Raw genomic sequence first — 20,861 nt, 5'->3', positions numbered from 1 at the left:
TTAAGTTTAGGTATTGGGATGTTAAATAAGGTGATGTAGAATATATGCTTTATAAGTAGTAATAAAAAGCTAGTATGTTAATAACAGGCATGCTAATAAGAAACTAGTTAATAGTCAGAATATGTACATGTCTTAAACTGTTACACGCTGTTAGTTGTTTGTTAGTACATAAAAACACACACATTCAGTGACTGGGAGTGGACACGTCATGTTTTGTCACATTTACTCATGGCTTCATCATATTAACTGATGGGAACATAATATGTCGTGATCATAAGCTTTTCATTTGCATAGAATGTAGGCTAAGCTAACATAATAATTAGATAATTACATGCTGAGCTATTATAAAAAAGAGAAATGCTTAATTCATTTGGTTGTATGTAACAGTGCTTTTAAAAACAAAGTGGGTAAAAATATATATATTAATGTTTTCAAATGACGTCTCTCATGTTTACCAAGGCTGCAATTGTTACCAAAAATACAGTTGTTGTTGTTATTAATAATAATAATAAATAATAATAATAATATAATAATAATCAAATATCATTAAAATTAAAATAGTGGTTTTCTATTATAATGTTATAAAAAGTAATTGTACCGAAGCTTTTTTTTTTTAATTTATCATCTTAACTCCAGCTTTCATTGTCACATGATCTTATGCAGAAATCATTTTGATTTGATGCTCGAAGAGACATGAATTATTAGTATAATTAATGAAAATAGTGGTGCTGCTTAATATTTTGTGGAAACATTGGTACCTATTTTTTATTTATTTTTTTTTTTTAATAAGTAGAAAGTTCAAAAGAGTAGCATTATACTTTTTCTGTAACATCATAAATGTGTTTGCTGTCACTTTTAAACAGTTTAATGTGTCGATGAATAATTTTACTTGTTTAAAAAAAAAAAAAAACAACTTTATTGACACCAAACCTGTTTTTTCTCTCTCTTTGAGATTCTCATTTACACTCATTTATATCGGTCACACATAATCATGCTAGCCTATATCTGATTGTTTTTATATATTGTATAACTTGAATGTGATTGACGTTGTTATACATTTCTCAATTTGAAAAGGATGAATGAATAATTGGATATATCCATTTGTCACTGACTGTATAGCATTACCTCTGGATGATTAATTGTGGTGGTTTGGACGTTCTATGGTCTAGTAAGATCACAGTCCAGTGGCTGCTTAGTGATGCATTTCTCCAGCAAATGTCATGGGCCTGTAGCTCCACTGTCACACTATTAGGATAACGTCATTATGCACACGGCCTGTCTCATCCAGAAAAGAACAGAATAATTCCTGCCCAAAATTGACACAAATTGTTTAGCATAATTTTTTTTTTTTTTCCAGCTCGCAACGGCGGCGAACCAATCATTTTGCCACGCTTCAGGTATCCCAGATAAATGAATAGTCTTTTGAGTGTTTGCAGCAGCAAGCCTGGTGAATAACACATGAGCTCGGTGCATTTGAGTGCACTTGGCAAAGACGGGAGCGTTCACGTGGAGGCCACACCTGCTCCGGAGTGACGTGACACCACGGACACGGCCCATTCCCAGCTGACCTTCACTGCGACCGTGACCTAGAGTGCTCCTGCAGCTCCGCTTGATGTTCCAGTGATTGAGTGGCACAACACTCGGACGCTGGCTTCTTTTGCCTCCATCTCGCATGTCCGACTCTGCCAGTCTGGATGCTTGCCTAGAGCTTCTGCGCAAATGAGACGTAGTGATGTACTGACAGCTCTGCAGATGAAGTCATGGGTGAATTTGTCCACTTTGATGGAAGTGTCCGCGATTGTCTGATGGGCAAAATAACTTCGCCCTGTCTGATCTTGTACAGTGACAGCGGGACAGGCAGTGATTTTAAACAGTCGTTGCTCGAAGGAATGCAGTAGGCTAACACTTTAGTTTTTGGGGTTTTTTTCTGCAAGGATCCTGCATTTTCTATTCTTTGTATTTCAATAGGGAACTGTATTTTAGCTTTTTACGTGCCTTGACATTATTCATGATTTTCTGGAGAGCTTAATATCGCTGGGCTTGTCCGTTATTATAGATATATCCTAGTGTCATCTGAAGTCTGGTGCACATTGTGTCACGAGATGCTGAAAAATGTCTCATTATTTGAGGCACTTAGCAGTAACTAAACTAAATATGCATGAGCTAAATTGTGTATTTAGCTTGGTTTTTTGAACAGTGTTGTTTTTATTAAGTATTAGAAGTGTTGAATTGCCAACTAGCTTTAACTAACTTTATTACTAAAGTTACTAAAACTAAACGTTAGTAATAAAGTATCTTAAAATTGAAAAAAAGGGCAAAAGTACTATACTAACAATTATAAAACTAACATTTAAAATAGACAGAATTAGCCCAACCCAGGATTAGGTCATAGTTCAATTATGACATATAAGTAACTTTTATAAACATGCTTTAGAAAGAAGCATTACTGGTGTGCATCTTAAGACAAAACAAAGACATATATTCAAGATCAGTCAGTGCACGTTTCTTTGAGTTGAAAACACATTTACATTTTTGTCTAGGGCTAGGTTTAAGCCTCGTTGTGAATCTGCGGCATAAAATTGTTTATTAAAAATAAAAAATAAATGCTATAAAATTATGTAAATAATAAAATATGGCTTTTTCTGAATTTTGTCTGAATGATCAGCATAATGTTTTATTTTACAAAAAAAAAATCATTTTATTTTTTCCCTGTATAATTACAGGGACTGCTGCACAATGAATTTTAGATCATCTTCTCTCCTCTAAACACAAAATTAAAAAATAAAAATAATATCCAATGCTATGTATACTGTATTTAAGTCAAGTTGAACCACTTTTTAATTATTTGTCTTTGGTTTGCTTCTTAAAGCTTGAGGTTAACAGTGTTAAACGGAGTCAAATCAAACTCTTCACTTTTATCTTTGAGTATTTTGTGCAATCACGTTGACATTTTAGATTGTCTGAATCGTTAGATTGCGTTATTTTCCCTGTCCTGTCTCACTGAAAAAGAGATCTAATCAAACACAGCTTCGGTTCAGATTCTCACTCTTCTCATTAGTCTGAGACGGTTCTTCAGAGAGTCATCATTTGCTCAACGTAATGAATAGGTTAATAAAATAGAATAGTTTAATTATGTTTTACTCCCTCGCTTGTTAATGGTTCCAGAGTAGCTCAATTGAATAATGCGATTCCTGTTATTAATTATCTGTAAGTCAACTTGTTTAAATGGTATTTTACAGTGCCTTGATAAAATTACAGCTAGAGGCAAAGTGGTGATAGACAGACAAAGGCCACGGACAAATTATCATACAACTATTAGCTTGTTTCCAAAGGGTTTTATGTTAATCTTTTAGTGCTTAAGTACCCTGCAATTAACATCAGGAGGAGCTGCCTTCCAGCAAGCCTTGCAAATTGAAGTACTCCGATAAAGAAGTAGTTATTCAGATGCAAACCAGAAGAACGCCGGGCTATCGTACTGAAGTGTACAGGAATTTTTTATGTGCGCGGGTGCGCGTGTGATCAAGGAGGTATAACGATATCATTATCTCTCATGGGCTATGACACAAGATGTCTCTTTCAGCCCGCTGTGCTTTTGTAAAGCACTAAAGCAGGACGCTAACAGGCAGATGAATGGCTCTCGTCGCCAGCGCCATCTGATGAAGGAACACGTTTACGTATCAGCGCTGGTGGCTTGATATGCAAATGTGGCACTTTGAGAGGGCTATAGGGAGATATGGCTCATTGTTCGGGTTTCGCAGCCTTGTGTTCATTTTATGCTAAACAGAGTCGTACCCATGGCGAGAGAGCGGCACCCATCTTGTAAATCAGCCTCCATCTCTGCTAGCTTAAACCAACAAAGGAGGCCACAGCCCTAAAGGACATGTGTGATTAATAGGCTAATTAGAAGCCTTGCTATCTGGTCTGTCTTGTATTTCATTTCTGTTTCCTATCCTATTATGAATATAACTGATGTAGTTGGGCCACCCAGATAGAGGGCAAGCGGTTAGTAGAATGCTAGCGATACTGTACTTTCTCTGGGGTTAGTTTTAGATTCATACTCTCGTAGCGACTGCTTCATCTTTACTGGAGTTTTAACAGTTGGAAAAGGTCTGTCTTTTGTTATTGTGGCTACCCATTCTAAACAACTTTATTACAGTATATAAACCTTTTGTTAATTGCCTTGGACAGCGTTAGCCAAAAAACCAAATGGAAAGGGAACCTGGCAACCTGAGCAAATTGCGGTGATCTCATTTAAACGGCACCACACATGCAGTACGTTCACAGCTAAGATGCAGTATTTTATCATTAAAACATTCTGCAGTCTACTATTTAGAGTTACCTTTTATTTATTTTTAAATTAGTTTTATTTTAGGAAGCTTTTCAGTAAATAAATGTGCTTTTGTAAGTTTTCAAATTTTATAAATTTTTTGTTTGTATTAATTGCCATTTAAACTTATTATATTTTTTAATGTCAAAGCAACATTTCAAATTATATATAAATATATATATATATATATATATATATATATATATATATATATATATATATATATATATATATATATATATTAATGAATATGAATACAAATATACATACAGCAATTTTAGAAAATTTGTATTATGTATTTACATTTGGATATAATTTATATTTTTGGATATAATGTATATGTATGTGTGTATATATATGTATGTGTGTGTGTGTATACAATATTACATTATATAGCTGTTTTTTGTAGATGCTTGCTTCAGATTTCATTTGATAGCTGACACCCTGAAGTGTAAATAAGCATACTATTAATTTCTCAGGAAATGCAATTGTCTGGAGGGCAACTAGGGGGGAAAAAGTGGCATCACTTACTCAGCTCTTCCCTCCTGAATACTAAGACTTAAATGCTGGTTTCATGGGACCGTCTGGGATCTCTTTCATGAGCATGACCATTGAAAGATTCATTTCACTTTAGACAGGCACCCAGGGTTTCACTTTTTATTTGCCCTCACCCTATATCCACAAAGTCATTGTGTTAGTGCCCAGATAGAAAAATAAAACACTTGTCTTTATTCTCTTCCCCATGTAAATACGGTAGATATGGTCTGACCAGACCTTTAAACATGATAAACACTTTTGCCTTCAAACCCGAATTCCTTTGTGTCAGGCCCCATAACTTATTGCGCATGATTACAAAGCTACCGATATAATAAATTAAAGTGATGGACAGAATTATACCCAGTGCTTCCTGCACTCCCCAGTGACGCATACTAGCTTAGTGCTCCTTGACAGCAGCCTGTGATTTAACACTAGTGAGGAGGCCAAGAGGAAAACAGAAAACATTCACAGGAAAGGTCTGAGACTGGGCCTCCGCCTAGTTTACGAAAGCCTCTCTCATTCGCCATTAAAACCCAGAGCGGAGCATCTGGGGAGATAGAAGAGCGTGTTATTTATACTTTAACCGTGGAGTTTATCATTTCAGTCAAGAGAGGGAACTGTTTGACACAATAGTCATCGGAAGAGAAGAAAAAAAGGGATGGCTAACCTGGTCCAGAGCGGTATCTTGTGCATTGAAACAGATGTGTCTGCTCTTGACGTGGGCATGTCATGGGTAAAGATAAACCGAGTAAAGCAAAGAGAGTGCAGAACTGGCACGACACCGGCTAATTTATCTCACTGAGAGACAGATTAAAGGCAGGGCCCAGTAAAACAAAGTTGGGCCGCCTTAATCAGGGGACAGACTGCAGGCATTATAAATAATAAATCAGGACTGGATATTGAGAGGCCTGGGTGTTATTAGAGAGCATGGCCTTTTAAAGCAACAAAAACAAGCCATCAAAAGCTGAGAGAACTATATGTCCATTCCAAAACCTTGTGAGCTGCCTTGATGTCCACATGTCTACATAGCCTAATGGACAGCATCCTAACTGAAATAGAACATCATAAGAGAAAGATTTCACTCACAATTGGTTTCAATAAAGCATTAGCATGTTGCTAAGCTTGCTGCACAACACTGTAGCAAACAGTGCACAGATACATGCAATGCTAATTTAGATTTTTGACGAGAGAAGCAGGAGTTTTAAAATGCTGCCTATTTTATCAAAACCTCTTTTTTTTGACATTTTTCAAATATGATTGTAGATATTTTGTGAAATCCGAATGTACAAATTTCTTTTTACTTCTTGCTAACCTTCCGTTATGCTAAGATTCTGTGGCTTTCCGCGCTCAAAGCATGTTGTAATAGCACTTTCAGAGCACTCTCATGCCTTGATACTAGCATATTTGTGTATTTCTCTCATCTTATGTTCATGCTGCTTTCTTAACCTTCCAATATGCTATAATTGTCGCTAATGACATGATGTTGTGATAGCATGTTCAGTGCACACTGACCATGTTTACATTTCACCATGTTTACATGCGTTTAATCTTATTTGCTAACATTTTGCTAAAGTGCGCAAAGATTTTTTTTGTCGCTAGCATTGCATTATGCCACGCTTGGTATTTTGCATGCCTAAAGAATGTTGTGATAGCCCATTCAGTGCACTCTGACCTCCTAATTTCACTGCTGTTATCGATGCGCTAAGCATCATTTATGTTGTTGTTTGTGCTTGATAACACTGAGGTTATTTCAGCACGTTATTTGGCACGCAAATGCCCCCCAGGTCAGATGCCGCATGATTTCAATGCTAAAACATACAGCTGGCTTTTATGTTCCTCTTGCTCCATAGGAGCAGCGTCTCTCTTTAACTATGATTAGGGTGAAGTCAGGGGAGAGGAGACAAGATTTAAATTTCTCTGTGTCAGTAGTTCGACATGGGGTCACAGCTGGGCCTCTCCCACCATAATTGCATGGCGTGATTTATCTGTAAAGAAACTAAAATACATATAAATCTCCGGGCTCATCTTTGTTGCAGGATTCCCTCTCTGATTAATGACCGGAGCAAAGAAAAAAAAAAAAAAAAAAAAAAAACAGAGAGAGAAACAAATGCGCTGTGAATAAGTATGAATTATTCATCTCGATGGCCTGTTAAACGTGTATATTTTCTTAAGAAAAGTCAAGGTGTTTCGCGGCTATCTCCCGTTTTGCTGATGATGGAGAATGCGAGGTTGGCCGCGTTCTCGGAGCCCTAATAAACTTTATTTCTACCTCAGCCATCAACCGCGGGCCCCACGCATAAATAGGCTTTATGTAAATCTGTCAGCACCTGGCCTGCGCCGAGGCTTCTGTGTAGATATTGGCCTGTCTGGAAGTTTATGACGAAGTTTAAAATCATTCATTAAACTGACCCGCCGGTAAATCCACTTACTGGAAAATTGCCCCCGCTCTTCTATTTGGTTTGTAGATGCGATCATGAGTCCATTTTTAACTTAATTAATTGGCCGTTTCTGTTGACAAGAAATTTATGCAGTAATAATTTGCTGGAAATAGATGCAGAGAGTTGGAAATGAGATATCCATCACCGCCTCGTGTTCCAGCAGCTGCGGCGCGGCTAATATGAAAGTATTTCAGCCACTGACGACCCCGCTGTTTGTGCAGTCAAGATTATATATACCCACGATCCATTGCCTGCCTGAGAGGCGCTCATGGAGGTCTATGATAACAAAGAGTTTGTGATTTATAGCTTGCTGTGAAAGCAGAACTTGATGAGATTAAACAATTTCATAGCACAAGTGTTTCTCAGACCTTCTGATTTGTAGTTGCGAGCCGATAGTAAATCAACTTTATATATCTGAAAGCCTGCTCAGCAAAGCAGTGCAATTACTGTTTAAGACAGCTACTTTTTATTTAATTTTTATCCAGGGTTTGTCTCCTTTATTTTCGCGCCTGTCAGGGAGGCGCTCACCTTCATAAGTCCTTCTCCTGGGGAGGGGAGGATGCTGGGAGGAGAAGGCCTCCCGCTATCTTTCCCTGGCAGCCTGTAAAGCCGCGTCTCCGCTTGTATGTTGTCGTGAGACTCGTCGCAACGTGGTGGAATTAATTAAAGATGTGGTACGTGGGATTGACAGCTAGTGGCTGAACTAGGTACTGCAAAAATGAAGTCATTCCACACCGGAACGCACATTTCTGAGTACAAATACTGGCTATAGCATTATTTTTCAGCGAAACAGCTATGTTTACATAAGATGTAGGGCTGTGCGATATATATCGTTATATGTATTTATGTGCATCACGTCAGTAAAGCCGGTTCTTTGATTAGTGGGAAATCTCCATCAGCTGTTTTTAAATGCAAACGGTGCCGTAGATCACTGACAAACTACTCCAATGAATTACCCACGAAACTGAACGCGATATTAGCTTGTCAGTGATCTACGGTTCTGTGTTAACTGCCGCTTTTTTAAACAGGTCATAGAGATTTACCACTAGTCAAAGAACCGCCTTTACTAACGAGATGCGTGTGTGTGTGTGTATATATATATATATATATATATATATATATACACACACACACACACACACACACACATCTTACGCATATATATATATATATATATATATATATATATATATATATATTGACATAATAACATGATTCAGCAATACAAGGAATACAATTGTGTTTTTCCGAAAAATGGAAGTTGGCAGGATTATACAGATTAAAGGTGATGAATATAATATTTCCAGCTAGTGGTTAAAATGAGCACTGCAATTCTGGTCCAAAAATCTGGCATAGAGTTATTTTTCAGCAACTACATAAACATAACGGCTATAACCTTTGACAGCTATACGTTGTGTTTTCCGATAAATAGAAGTGGGCGGGATCATACAAATTAAAAGTGCAGTATATAATATTGTCGGCTAGTGGTTGACTACTGCAATCCCGAAATACGCATTTCAGAGTGGAATTACTGACTATAGCATTATTTTTCAGAAAAACAGCTATGCAAACCTAACATGTTTCTACAAACATGTTTTTTTTTGGCTGTACAAGAGTCAAAAACTCACACGCGGCACCTTTAAAAAGGGTCCAATTGCTTGGGATGTTATTGAAAAGCATTTGTTTTCACAATGCATTGTCCCGCTGCCCACGTAACTAATCGATTATCATCATACTGTAACATTTATTTGTTTTGCTTTACGCCTTAGGCTAAAATAGCGCTTGCGAATGAGTCGACAACCTCAGCCTTTATCTCTCCTGCAAACATCAAGAGATCTCATTATTTAGACACATCTCTGGTTTTTTTTTTCCTCCCGTATGCCCCAAGTCAAAATTAGTTTTCACTCCCTCTGTGATCTTCTCTGACTGGGGTGCGCTGGAAGTAAAGAAAATGGCTGTCTTCACATCAGGGCTGAGTCAAAGACGCACTTCACAGAGCCGTTCTTCCAGCTTAAGCATTGCTAAGTAACCTTCACATTTCACTCATGTAAAAAGCTAATTTCCTTTAAGTTCACATGTCACTTTCTGCAGGTCTGCTTTGTGGGTACTCTTCAAATGTCTCCCAGCGTCTAATTGCGTAGGAAACATCCCAGACAACCCGGTTTGACAGTCCTACTCACAGAATCCTCAATAATTTAACATCCCATATACTTGAAAACATCCCTGACATTAGATACAGCTCCTAAGCGCAACATAAAGAGGCACCGTGTGTCATACCTTTGAGAGAGAGTGTCTGTGAAATAGAAAGATATAGAGAGGAGATACACATGGGGAACTGAGTAGTAGTATATAGAGCAGAATTTAAAGGCATGATTAAATTTGCTGGCTGCTTTGTCCAACTATAATTAATCATCTGCAAACAGTTATATTCAGTTGATAGTGAGTAAATGAATGAATGCTGTCAAATGATTCATTGTGATTAATCTCTTGATAAAATAACTTTGTTAACATAATGTGTTTGTACTGGGTATATGTATTGTGTATATAAATGCACACACATGCATGTAAATATTATTGAAAAATTGTACGTTTGTGCAATTGCATTTATAGACGATGTAATTCATATTAATATGCATGTAAATAAAATCTTTTTAAAACACAATGTAAACAAAACATTTCTATGTTTGATATGATTAATCACAATTAATAATTTCACATTGCTAAAATAAATACATAAAGCTACAGTGTGAAATTTATTACCATTCAGAATGGAAATAAAAATCATTAGACGATTTTTACATTTAATGGATGTTTTTGATTATATTCTGTTTATTGTTCAGTTATATTTTTAAACACATTATTATATTATCTATATAATTTGTGTAGTATATGCCTTAAAATGCTGTTAAAATATTGTTATACTGAAAGTTATTTAACATTTCGCCCCTGTAATCTTTGTGATATTTGTTGGGGAACTTTCAAGAGATTCAGCATATAAATAAATTGACTGATTGACTTAATGAGAAACATTTAGTTTCGAGTAAAGGTCATTGGGTATGGGTTTTCCCCATACATTTGTACGTTCCTGGCAGAGTCAATAAAGTAAAGGGTTTTAAAAAACAAGCCGGCTCTTTCAAGTTCAAACCCTATGAAGCCACGTAAAGTAAAACATTGTGCCTGTTGATACGGGCGATTAACTTCCTGTTGTGCATAAACCTTTGCTTTTTAAAGCCGAGCTGTACATAAAGCCCTGTCTCCAGAGAGAATTTGGGTATATGCTTGAGGCAAAAGCTGTTTTACTTGTGATCACTGATCATATGATACACTTACGTAGCACAAGTGCATTGAAGTAGAACTGGTAAATCATTAAATACTTGCTCAATGCAGCTCACACTGTGCTCACACCACAGAAAAGACTCTTAAAGCCCTCGGAGGGCAGGCACCATTACATCCAGCTTTCACTTTCTAGTCATTACCTAAGAAAACAGAATTAATACAGTTTTATGCACACTACAGCCATTTAAAATGCATTACTGCCACACATCTGAGAGACAATTATGAAGGTCAAAAGCATTAAAGTGCTTCTTCAGTGATTGGCACCCTGAACATTTTCCCGCTGTCAGCGTGACATTTATACCGCAGTCTGCGCTTAAAATATAATTTATAGGTCCGACCCGTATATATACACGATTTATGCAAAGCACATCATGATTCAATGAGCTTAATAAGTACAAACACAAAATCAGACCAGCATTTCATCGACTTAAATACACACAAAGATGTTTGTTTTCCCTCTGATCTCCGACTCATCAGGAAAAAAAAAAAAAAAAAGTCTTGCACGAAAGACAAGGAAAGTTTCATACCCACAGAAAACATTTTTTTTTTTTTCCCTCTCTCTCGTTACAGACCCAGAGAGAAAACATATCAAAAAACATTTTACTACATGTCTTTTGCAAGCACAAAAAGCTGAAATGGTGTCAAGAGAAAACAAAACAGAAAGCTTGTTTCTTCTAACAATTGCTTTAAGCTACAAAATCTCCTTGAATCCCAAGCCTCCCGTTACTGTCGAATTTCCACTCTCTTTCTCTCGCTCGCTCGCTTGCTCTTAAAGGGAAAGCGGGCCCTTCTGTTGGGCCTGATAGGTTGTAGGCTGATGCTTAGCAACAACATTCCTGCGCCTTAAGTAGCAGTAAGCCCCTGGCTGAACTCTTTGAAGTGGCTGTCAGGCCACATTTATTTCGTTTTAGCACTTTGTCTACTTGTCCAGATATATAAGGAGATAAAAAGCACTGGTGTTTACACTGATCTTTGCCTCTCTTTCTCTCTCCCTCTGTCTGTCTCACTCTATCTCTGTATATCTCTTTTGCGGTGCTGGTAATTAGATTGTAGCCCTGATCAGGCCTGGTAAGGATGAGACGTGCTGCGAGTTGCGCTGGGCACGCTCGACTCCGCTTGATGTTTTCGGCGAGGGATCTCTCCGGCTTTGGGGGGCTCGCACCAAACCGAATCATAGCGCTAACTGCATCTTAGCCACCCGTTCACCTCTTCCCACTCTCTGGGGTGGAGATTTGTTTGGAGTTGATAATCACAAATGGCTGGATTTTTCGTCATTTATTTGCGGGAGGAAAAAAAAAAAAGGACATGCGAAAGGGAAGAGGGAGCATGAGTATGATGTATAATCCAGGAGACGAGTCATATTTCACTGTGACATTTTCAGCAAGCAGTCCTCCCTTTGAGTGCAGAGCCCCTGTTGGGCTGAGAGCTGCTGTGGCTTTCTCTGTTAATGCCATTATTAGGGACTTTTTTCTTTCTCCAGCTTGTAAATTTCTGCTGCATTATCATAAAGTGTAGTGATTACTCAGTGTATAAAGACAATAATGATGTGAGCAGGCAGCATATGCCCAGGGCCTGAAGAACAAGAGCTCGGCGTGCTGAGAAGAGAGGCTTAAGCAAACCTGACGCTGCAGCGCCCCCATCTGACCAGTGCAGGAAGTAGTGTGTGTGTGTGTGTGAGAGAGATAGAGATAGAGAGAGAGCGAGTGGGTGGGTGGTGAGAAAGTAAGAAAGAAAGAGGACTAACAAAAGAAAGGAAGGTAGAATGAATGAGAGCTCCAGTGTTGAGACTGCAGAACGTGTCTTGGCGTTTGACTGAATGTTGTTTTCAGACTCAGAAGGATGCACAGTTAGCTGCTGCCACTCCGCAAAGACCTCCCAAAGTTACCGCGCCATATGGTCCATATTTCTCTGAATCAGGGCGGCCGGATTTCGGCCTTGATGGATATTCATCTGAGCAGTGGGATGAGTGAAGGTTCTTGCTTTCTCCTTGTAGCTCAGTGGCAGAATTGCATCGGAAGATACTTTCTAGACTATAAACCGCATGTTTTCTCTCAGTCTCATCCATCCTTCTGTTCAGATTCACAATGGACTCATAAAGTCTCGGAGGCAAACCGTTTTTATGCATTTATATAAATTTTTGTAATGTTGGTTTTTTTTGTATTGTTTCTATTTTACACACACACACATACACACACACACACACACACACACACACACACACACACATATATATATATATATAAAATATAAATATATACATGTAAATGTTTTCAAAATATGTACTGTATGTGTGTGTATTTGTACATGCATAAAAAATGTACATAGTACACACACATACATTATTTAGAAAAATTAATAAACTTTTACTTTGGGTTATTAGCAAATAATCGTTTCATATGCCCAAATAGCATTTAAAAACCACACACAATAACATTTAAATCAAACTAATTGCAAAGAAAAAAAAAGTAGGTATAACATTCAAAGCGTAGACTAAATGTATTCAGAATGTATTGTGTTTGTGTAAAGTTGGTGTGGTGAACTGCACCTGTGGTTGTGCTGTTATGCTTAACTGGCTTCATACTTGTAATACAAATCTCTGCAGTGCACGCTGGTTAAAGTAATTCAGAAGAAGCTTAGTATTTTAGTTTTTTGATATCTATTGCATTGTTTGTTTGCAGGCGGGACTTGCTTTGATATTGTATTAAATGCAATAACATTCAGACATTTTTAACTTTCCGAATATCTTTCAGGGCCGCTGAATTATCCTTCATTAGACGGACAGATCAGAGCACACAAGTTGCCATTTGTTTGATGGATAGTGATGCATATCTTTTAAAAGCAACTAAAAACAAAGTGCTTTGTGAAAGGAGAAGCTCTTAACTGCCTGTGCGTGCTCAAAGCTCCCAGACTGAATGAATTCAAAGGGTGACCCCTTGGCTTGTGATTATGTTTGTGTAAAATCTTAAGGATGCCGATCAAAGCAAGGCTCTTGTCCGCCTGCCCTTTTTTTCCAAGATAACAGCTGGCATTCAAACAGAGTTTTCCTTTAACTTTTTTTTTTTTTTTTTTTTTTTCTGCCGGGATTCCCATTATGAGGCAGGCCTCCTTTCTCATCTCGAGGATGGCTCATTGAATAAAGAGAAAGAGAGGAGTGGATGGGAGGGGAGGAAGTGGAGGGAGGGCTCTGATTAATCTTCTTCCAGGGTGGGGGTGTTTGATCAGCGGACTTGGCCCGGGAGGGGTGGGATGGTTAGGAAAGAGGGGGTATCTCTGATGTTGACAGCAGGCGACTTTTGCGCACGGCATGTGATTGACGTGCCTGGCCGCTGGGCCGGGGGGGTGCTCTGTGTCCGGTGGGGCATAGCCGGCCCCTGTCTGTGGGTGGTGGTGTTAATAATGTGGCAACTGGGAAGATTAATTGTAGACAAGCAGCAGGATTACGAGCGGCTTTGTGGCCGGGACAGGGCTGTTTGGTGGGGAAGGCCTCTGATCTGTCAGGTCCAGAGGAAATTAGTCAGGGCGGACTGAAGCTGACACTAAAAATGCTGCTTTAGGATATTAAAGCCAAATGGCCAGAGGAGATTGAAATGGTAACAAGGAAACTGCTGACGTACTCGGAAAGCTTGATGCAGCTGCACCCCACTGGATTTGTGTAATTAGGATGATAATTAGTCATGTGATAACGGCGACGGGGGGAAAAAAGTGATACGCTTTAAAAGAAAACATTTTTTGTTGCTTGGCAACTATAAACAACTTGCAGATAGTTAACCTTTGGAAGAGCGTTTTGGAATGTTTTACGATACGTTAATGTCTATCATAAATGTTTCTGTATTTACAGTTTATAAGTTTCATTCAACTTTTATGTTTTTTCTTAAAACACTTTAAATAAAAAAAAAAAAAAAAAAAGATTCTTGGAAAAAAAACAACCAGTGTTGAATATGAATTAGCACAATTGTTTTCAGCATTGATTACAATAAGAAATGTTGCATGAACAGCAAATCATCTTTTTTAAGGAATAGTTCACCCCAAAATTATAAACTGTCATCATTTACTCTCCCTTTAATATTTCCAAATCTGTATGAATTTCTTTGTTGTGCCAAACACAAAGAAAGATATTTTGAAGAAAGTTTGGAACCAGGCTGTTTTGGGTCACCATTGACTTCCACAGTAGGAATAAACAATACTATGGAAGTGAATGGTGACCCAAAACAGCCTGGTTACAGTTTTATTTTTTAAAATATCTTCCTTTTGTGTTTGACAGAACAAAGAAATTCATAGAGCTTTGGAACTACTTGAGGGAGAGTAAATGATTACAGAGTTTTTGGGTGAACTATTCCTTTAAGGATCGTGTGACACTGAAAACCAAAGTAATGATGCTGAAAATTCAGCTTTTTCCACGAAAGAAATAAATTACATTTGAAAACGTATTCAAGTAAAAAACAATTCTTTTAAATTGTAAGTCTAATGCACCCTTTGTGAGTATAACAGTTCTTTCAAAAACATATATAAATGAATCAAATAAATCGTACCGACCCCAAACCTTTGAACGATATATGAATAATGTATTTTCAGCGCTAAGCCAAGTGTTTTCAATGAATGAAACAAAAATAGGCCACCTCTACTCTGTTTATTTGTCATTTTGGCCCTCACAATGATTAAATGCTCTGAGAATTCCTGCCTGCAGAAGAGCCGAATATTTTCACAAAGGCATCAGATATCAACACATCATGATATACTGTGTTTTTGGTCCTTGAAAGAAGACAAAGGAGGTAGAAAACAACACTGGTGACCTACCAGAAGCACACAGGCCATCTGTATTCTCTCCAACTCTTCCCCTTGTTCTGTCTGTCTATGCAGTGGCCTTTATGTGAATATATTTGTATTTTTAAGGTCGGCCAGTGAGAGATGAGTTTACTTAAACTCAGGTCTGGCCTTTGGAGAGCAGTAATTTCATGCCACCTGTTAGATTGTCAACACACAACAGCGTGTGTTAGTGAGTGGCAGGCTGACCCGGGCCTGACCCGCGGGGCTCTTCATGGCTGAATGGTGACTGGGGCCCTTCCCCTGGTGGCCCCCCTCTCTTAAACAGGCAGGGGACAGGTAATCAAAGCCAGGGCCCGTCCTCACCTTTCACTCCTCTCCCTGCAAAATAATGAAAGTTGCCCTCATCCTGCACCCCTGATAAAATAAGAACGCCTCTCCTAACATTTCCTCTCCTCGGCGCTGATAAAATTTATGGCATTTAGACAATCAGTCGTGGCGGTGAAATCTCACCCGCATTCTTTGGTTGTCTCTCTTACCCCGCCGTGCCTTTCCATTCTCTCTCCCTTTTGTGTCATCAATCTGGGAAAATATTCAAGACAAATGAGTTCTTTTCATTTAACGCAATTAGGATTATTGCGTGCAGAAATCAATAACCAGCGTTTCTCTTGTCCTCCGCTGGATGACGAATCGTTGGAGAAGTTCTAAATGTTTGCAGGTGTGTAAACTGAATTCATGTTTGTCCAAATTCGTGTTTTTTCAGGACGCCGCCAGCGATGTGAGATCCGAATCCACTGCTACCCCATACACCCCGCTGCCACGAGGATCCAAAGACGCCAAGAACCACAAAGGTAGTGTTATTTAGACAAAAACTAAAAAGGACAATTGCGTGACAGTCGCACCGTTGCTAATAGAAGAGATGTCTCTGATGTGCTGGACTCTTTCACGCCGGCCACATTTATCATGCTCTTTTGTCTGTGCAATGCAAAGCGCTGTTTTTATGTCACGGCCGCGGCGGTGGTACTTTCATGCGAGGTCAGCTGTGTGCCTCTCAGCCCCCCACCAAGGACAGATCTATTTCACAAAGGCTGACCTGCACCTCTCAAGTGATGTAGAGGAAAGCCCAGTGCTTTGTCAAAATCATGCTGCTTGAGAATAGTCCATTAAAAGGTGAACGGAGCTGACATATGAAATATTTTTTCTCCCTCTTAGATTTGGGCGAGCTGACACTCTCCATTTGTTATTTTTACGATACTGTACTGCAGCGTTAGATAACACAAGCCCTCATCTTTGTCCTTCGCCTCGTTTTATTCCTCTGCCTTTATCGTGCCATTTTTATTTATCTTGACTTATTGCCTATTCTATTTGCTTAATGCATCGGCTCTGACACTGTAACTCTTTACTAAAACTCACCTTTGGCTGCGCCATGAAAATGCTTTAATAGAATAGCCATGACACTAAAAGATGCAGTTCACCTCCAAGACACTGTCAGTGGAAGTCGAGCATTGTGTTTGGATTGCTGATAATTCATGGGGGCGTCCGTGTAATCGTAATGCTGTGCAATTATTGCCTGTTTATATATTGTAGTGTTTTTCTCTTAAAGGAAAAGTTTACCTAAAAATTATAGTTGTGTTATCCTTTACTCCCTATGAAGGAAAGTCAGTGGGGTCCAAAACAATACTGATTTTCATTGTTCAAAAATAAAATTTAATGGTTTAGAATGACTTAAGCATGAGTGAATAATGTGTTTTTAGTTTTGGGTCAACTATCCTTTAAGAAAAGCATGCAATGCATGTAACCATAAAACTAGTCTTCTGTCACTGGGGTATATTTGTAGCAATAGTCAAAAATATAATAAAACCTCATTTTTGATTAGTAATTTGCATTCCTTAGAACTTAATTTGGACAACTTGAAAGGTAATTTTCTTATGACACTTATGACTGGTGATGTGGTCCAGGATCACTTATAATCATTATTAACCAGGTACAGTTTAGATAATGATATATCAGCTGCTGGAAAAGCCCAATATATCAGTCAGAGATTTCTGAAAGTGCATATATTTAGTAGGCACTAAACCGGCCCCTAATTGTTTTGAAAGTATTCCAAACAAAATGGCTCCTACAGGCACAGTATAAGCAAATGTCTGGGAGATCTAAAAACTACTCTTCTGTCAACTTTGGTATAAAGATATTGTGCAATATACTGTATGCAATGTATATACAGTATTGTAGTTTTATGCAGTAGAATGGCTGAAATTAGGGCATGCTTCTATATAGGTAAAAGCCTAGTCCCGTCATGTTTGCTATATGTTACTTGCTGCCTTGCGGTGGCCAGCAGGATTAGCGGTGTCTATGACAGCGGGCTGTCTCAAACAGGGACCCACTCTACCTTTTCTCAATATTTTTACAATTGATGTCACCTGCGCCAGGCCCCCAGAGCCAAGGTGCCATGGGTAATTACAGCAGACAGAAGGTCTGAGGAGGAAAGAGGGAGGACCGGCTATATGCATTGCATGGGAGGTCTTGGCTTTGGGTTATAAGACCCTTGTCTGGTGTTTTGGGGGAAAATTGGAAAGTGGACAAACAGCGAGTAGACAGGAGAGGCTCAGAGGAGAGAATCGGAACAGAGAAGAGCAGAAGCTAAGAAAGGAGGCTATGTGGCAGGCCTGGCGTGACACGGAGAACCATGAGTCTGAAGACGGAGGGGGGATGGAGACTGTGGCCGCAGGAAGTAGCGCTGCTGTCAGCTCCCACCAGCTTTAAACCGGCCTGTCGCCTGAACCTAGCCCAAAGTTTCTTTCAAGAGACAAACGTTGTCTTAAAGGAACAGTTCGTCTAAAAATGATATACTCATCCTCTTGCTCTTCTAAACCTTCTAAAAAAAAATAGAAAAAATATCATCAAATTTGGAAGATAACAGACTTTTACTGAATAAGAATGTAAGATTAAATGCGTTTAAAGGCTCCATTAGGATGAATGCTAGATTGCAGTTTTCTCCATTAAATAATTTGTAACGTAGGATTTATTTATTTTAATGAAATAACTAATTTTATTTCAGTAAACAATATTGTATTAAAGTTAATTACATTTTAATAATCAATAATTTGCATTATTATTTCTATTATCTTACTGATAAATAGATTTTTGGGCCATCCCTAAAAACAAGCACTTTAAACCAAATGCAATTACCATTTTTATCAGGAAAAAAAAATAATCCCCCCTTATTGTGCAACCCTAATATATGCTACTTTTTGTTTTGTTGTTTTTTGGGTGAACTGTTGCTTTAAATATAAAGCTCCACCTCTAAACCAAACTACATGAGACAATGTTTGTCTTTCCACAAGCGCAAATACATGCAAAAATAAAGTGGAGCCACCGCACTCACCGCTGTCACATTCTAGATAGCCATATTAATAACAATCATCACAACAGGTCACACAACTGCCCTGGAACTTCATACATAATTGAAATGGAAAATATACAAATCCTCATATACGTCTCTGGACATTTTAAAGCAGCAACCACCACTTTTGAATTCCCATCATTCATCTTGACCGTGGCGAGCGAAGCAGAGGCCGTCGGGGGCGAAACCGTACTCCTCCATCAGCCGTGTACGCCGCCTTTAAACGCTCCTCTATTCTGGGCCCTGCTCCAGCTGAGTTGACTGTATTTTAAATGGCACACAACTAAACCCTTGAGGCAGGCAGCCTTCAAAGAGAAAATCTTAACTGAAGACCCCCCAGGGACCATGCACTTTTTTTTTTTTTTTTTCTTCTCCACCTACAGTTTGCCGTCATTACGTCGACCGCTGATTTGTAGCCTCGAAACGGGACTGCATATGAAGAATAAACGACTTTACAGTCGAGGCACAACAAATAAACAAACATCTGGAACCGTTCAGAGGGCGCCATTAAAACAGTACATTTCTTGCCCAAAATGTGAAAATGATGACAAATGTGCTGTCACAGAGGCTGGGAGAGGCCAGATGATGGAGCAGTGGGTGCTAAGCACTGACTTTTAGAGCTCAGCAGGACTGAGAGAGAATTACACCTGCTGTTTGTCTGCCTACCCTCCATTAACTTACATCTGGATAGCGTGCATCACTCAATTACCAAAGTCTGGATCCGCACCCGCATTGTTTAGCTAAAATGCCATGTTTAACATACAGCCCTAGACAGAGATATTTATGCCAGCAATCCTGTGTAATTGAGATAAATTTGATTGGTGTTGGTGATGTGCTATTGCTTGTCTCGTTTTACAGCCCAATGGATATGCAATAGCCCCAAGCTTTGCCTTTGGCAGAGTTGCCTCTTAATTATGGCCTGTCGAGCAGTTGTTCCTCGGCCGTTTTCTAAGCATGACTTTGCATGTGTGCAAACGGCATAAAACTGAATCCTGCAGGCCAAACTTCACGGTGAGCTTGTTGAGCCGCCATTCTCTCGTTCTCTCCCAGACAGTGTGTGTCGGACCTTGAATGCAACTTTAGCATTTGATATTGGAAAAGTGCTTGTACGTGCTCAATGAGATTCTGAAGGATCTCTGGTAATGGCTGTAACAGTCATGTTTTTCCCTTGACGAGCGTTATACTCAAACCAGCTCCAAACTTTGGCCCTGTCAGGCATTATGCTGACACTGTGATGGGGATTTTGGAATCCAAATTTATTGGCTGTCTTATTGGTATTTTTAGGAGAGTGGTTTTGACAGATTTTTTTTTTCTTCTTTTAGTGAGCATTTTGAATGTATGCACAGAAATTGTCTACTTTATAGAAAAAAATGTTTCGTTGCACTGTACTTTCAATATTGAAATAACTGTTAGGGATTCTTAATTTATCAACACCGTATTAGTTATTGGCTGGCTGATAATTGATTTTTATCCTTGCATGCTCATTTCCCATATTAGATTACCTATACCATCATCTAGCATATGCTTTAAGTTAATTCATAAGATCAATGCGAATTTGCACCATAGCGTGATAATAATGAACAATTTATCTGTTTCAGCCAGATTTGTAATGTTTGCACATCCCTATTAATTTTACAGTGTAATTGACATTTTAGTCAGCATACAGTGCTGTCTTTTGAAACCAGTTTCACATTGGGAAATGTGTTGCCTATGTACTGTAGAAAACTCAATACATTTTGGAACAGAGCCAGTAGTAAATATGAGAGTAGCTATTTTATTTTCTACAAATCATAAATTTGTTGACCGCAGGGTTACATTCATGCTTTAATAAGAAAGAATGGGATATGAAATCCATTGCTTCATTCCTGAAGAGAATGCCGTGTGTTTATTCCCTTACATAGTTCTTTCTCTGGTTGACATGTGTTTTCAATTGATCTGGATGAGGGAGAACTGTCTTACGGATATTTTTGCTGCGTGACAGTGTTATGATCCATAGGCTTTTCCAGCGCTGATGAGGTGTTTAGGATCTCTGTATAATGGGTTTGGGGTGTTTTGCGGC

General features: G+C 38.7%; 1 protein-coding gene across 3 annotated transcripts in view; it reads left to right on the top strand.

Annotated features, from left to right (window-relative positions):
• The window catches only part of lrmda (leucine rich melanocyte differentiation associated), a 243,597-nt gene that overhangs the window by 197,085 nt on the left and 25,651 nt on the right, over positions 1-20,861 (top strand). For 2 of the 3 annotated variants that reach the window (XM_043256215.1, XM_043256213.1), the window contains exon 6: positions 16,163-16,250. In XM_043256215.1, the coding sequence (XP_043112150.1) occupies positions 16,163-16,250 (88 nt within the window). Of the gene's footprint in view, positions 1-1,357; positions 1,430-16,162; positions 16,251-20,861 lie in introns of those variants that run through there. The other variant, XM_043256216.1, reaches the window with a different exon arrangement.

Source organism: Puntigrus tetrazona, chromosome 13 (genome assembly GCF_018831695.1).
Source record: "Puntigrus tetrazona isolate hp1 chromosome 13, ASM1883169v1, whole genome shotgun sequence".
In the NCBI taxonomy this organism is placed as follows: Eukaryota; Metazoa; Chordata; class Actinopteri; order Cypriniformes; family Cyprinidae; genus Puntigrus; species Puntigrus tetrazona.
Note: the sequence above shows the minus strand (reverse complement) of the source record. Positions and strands in the feature narration are given on the sequence as shown.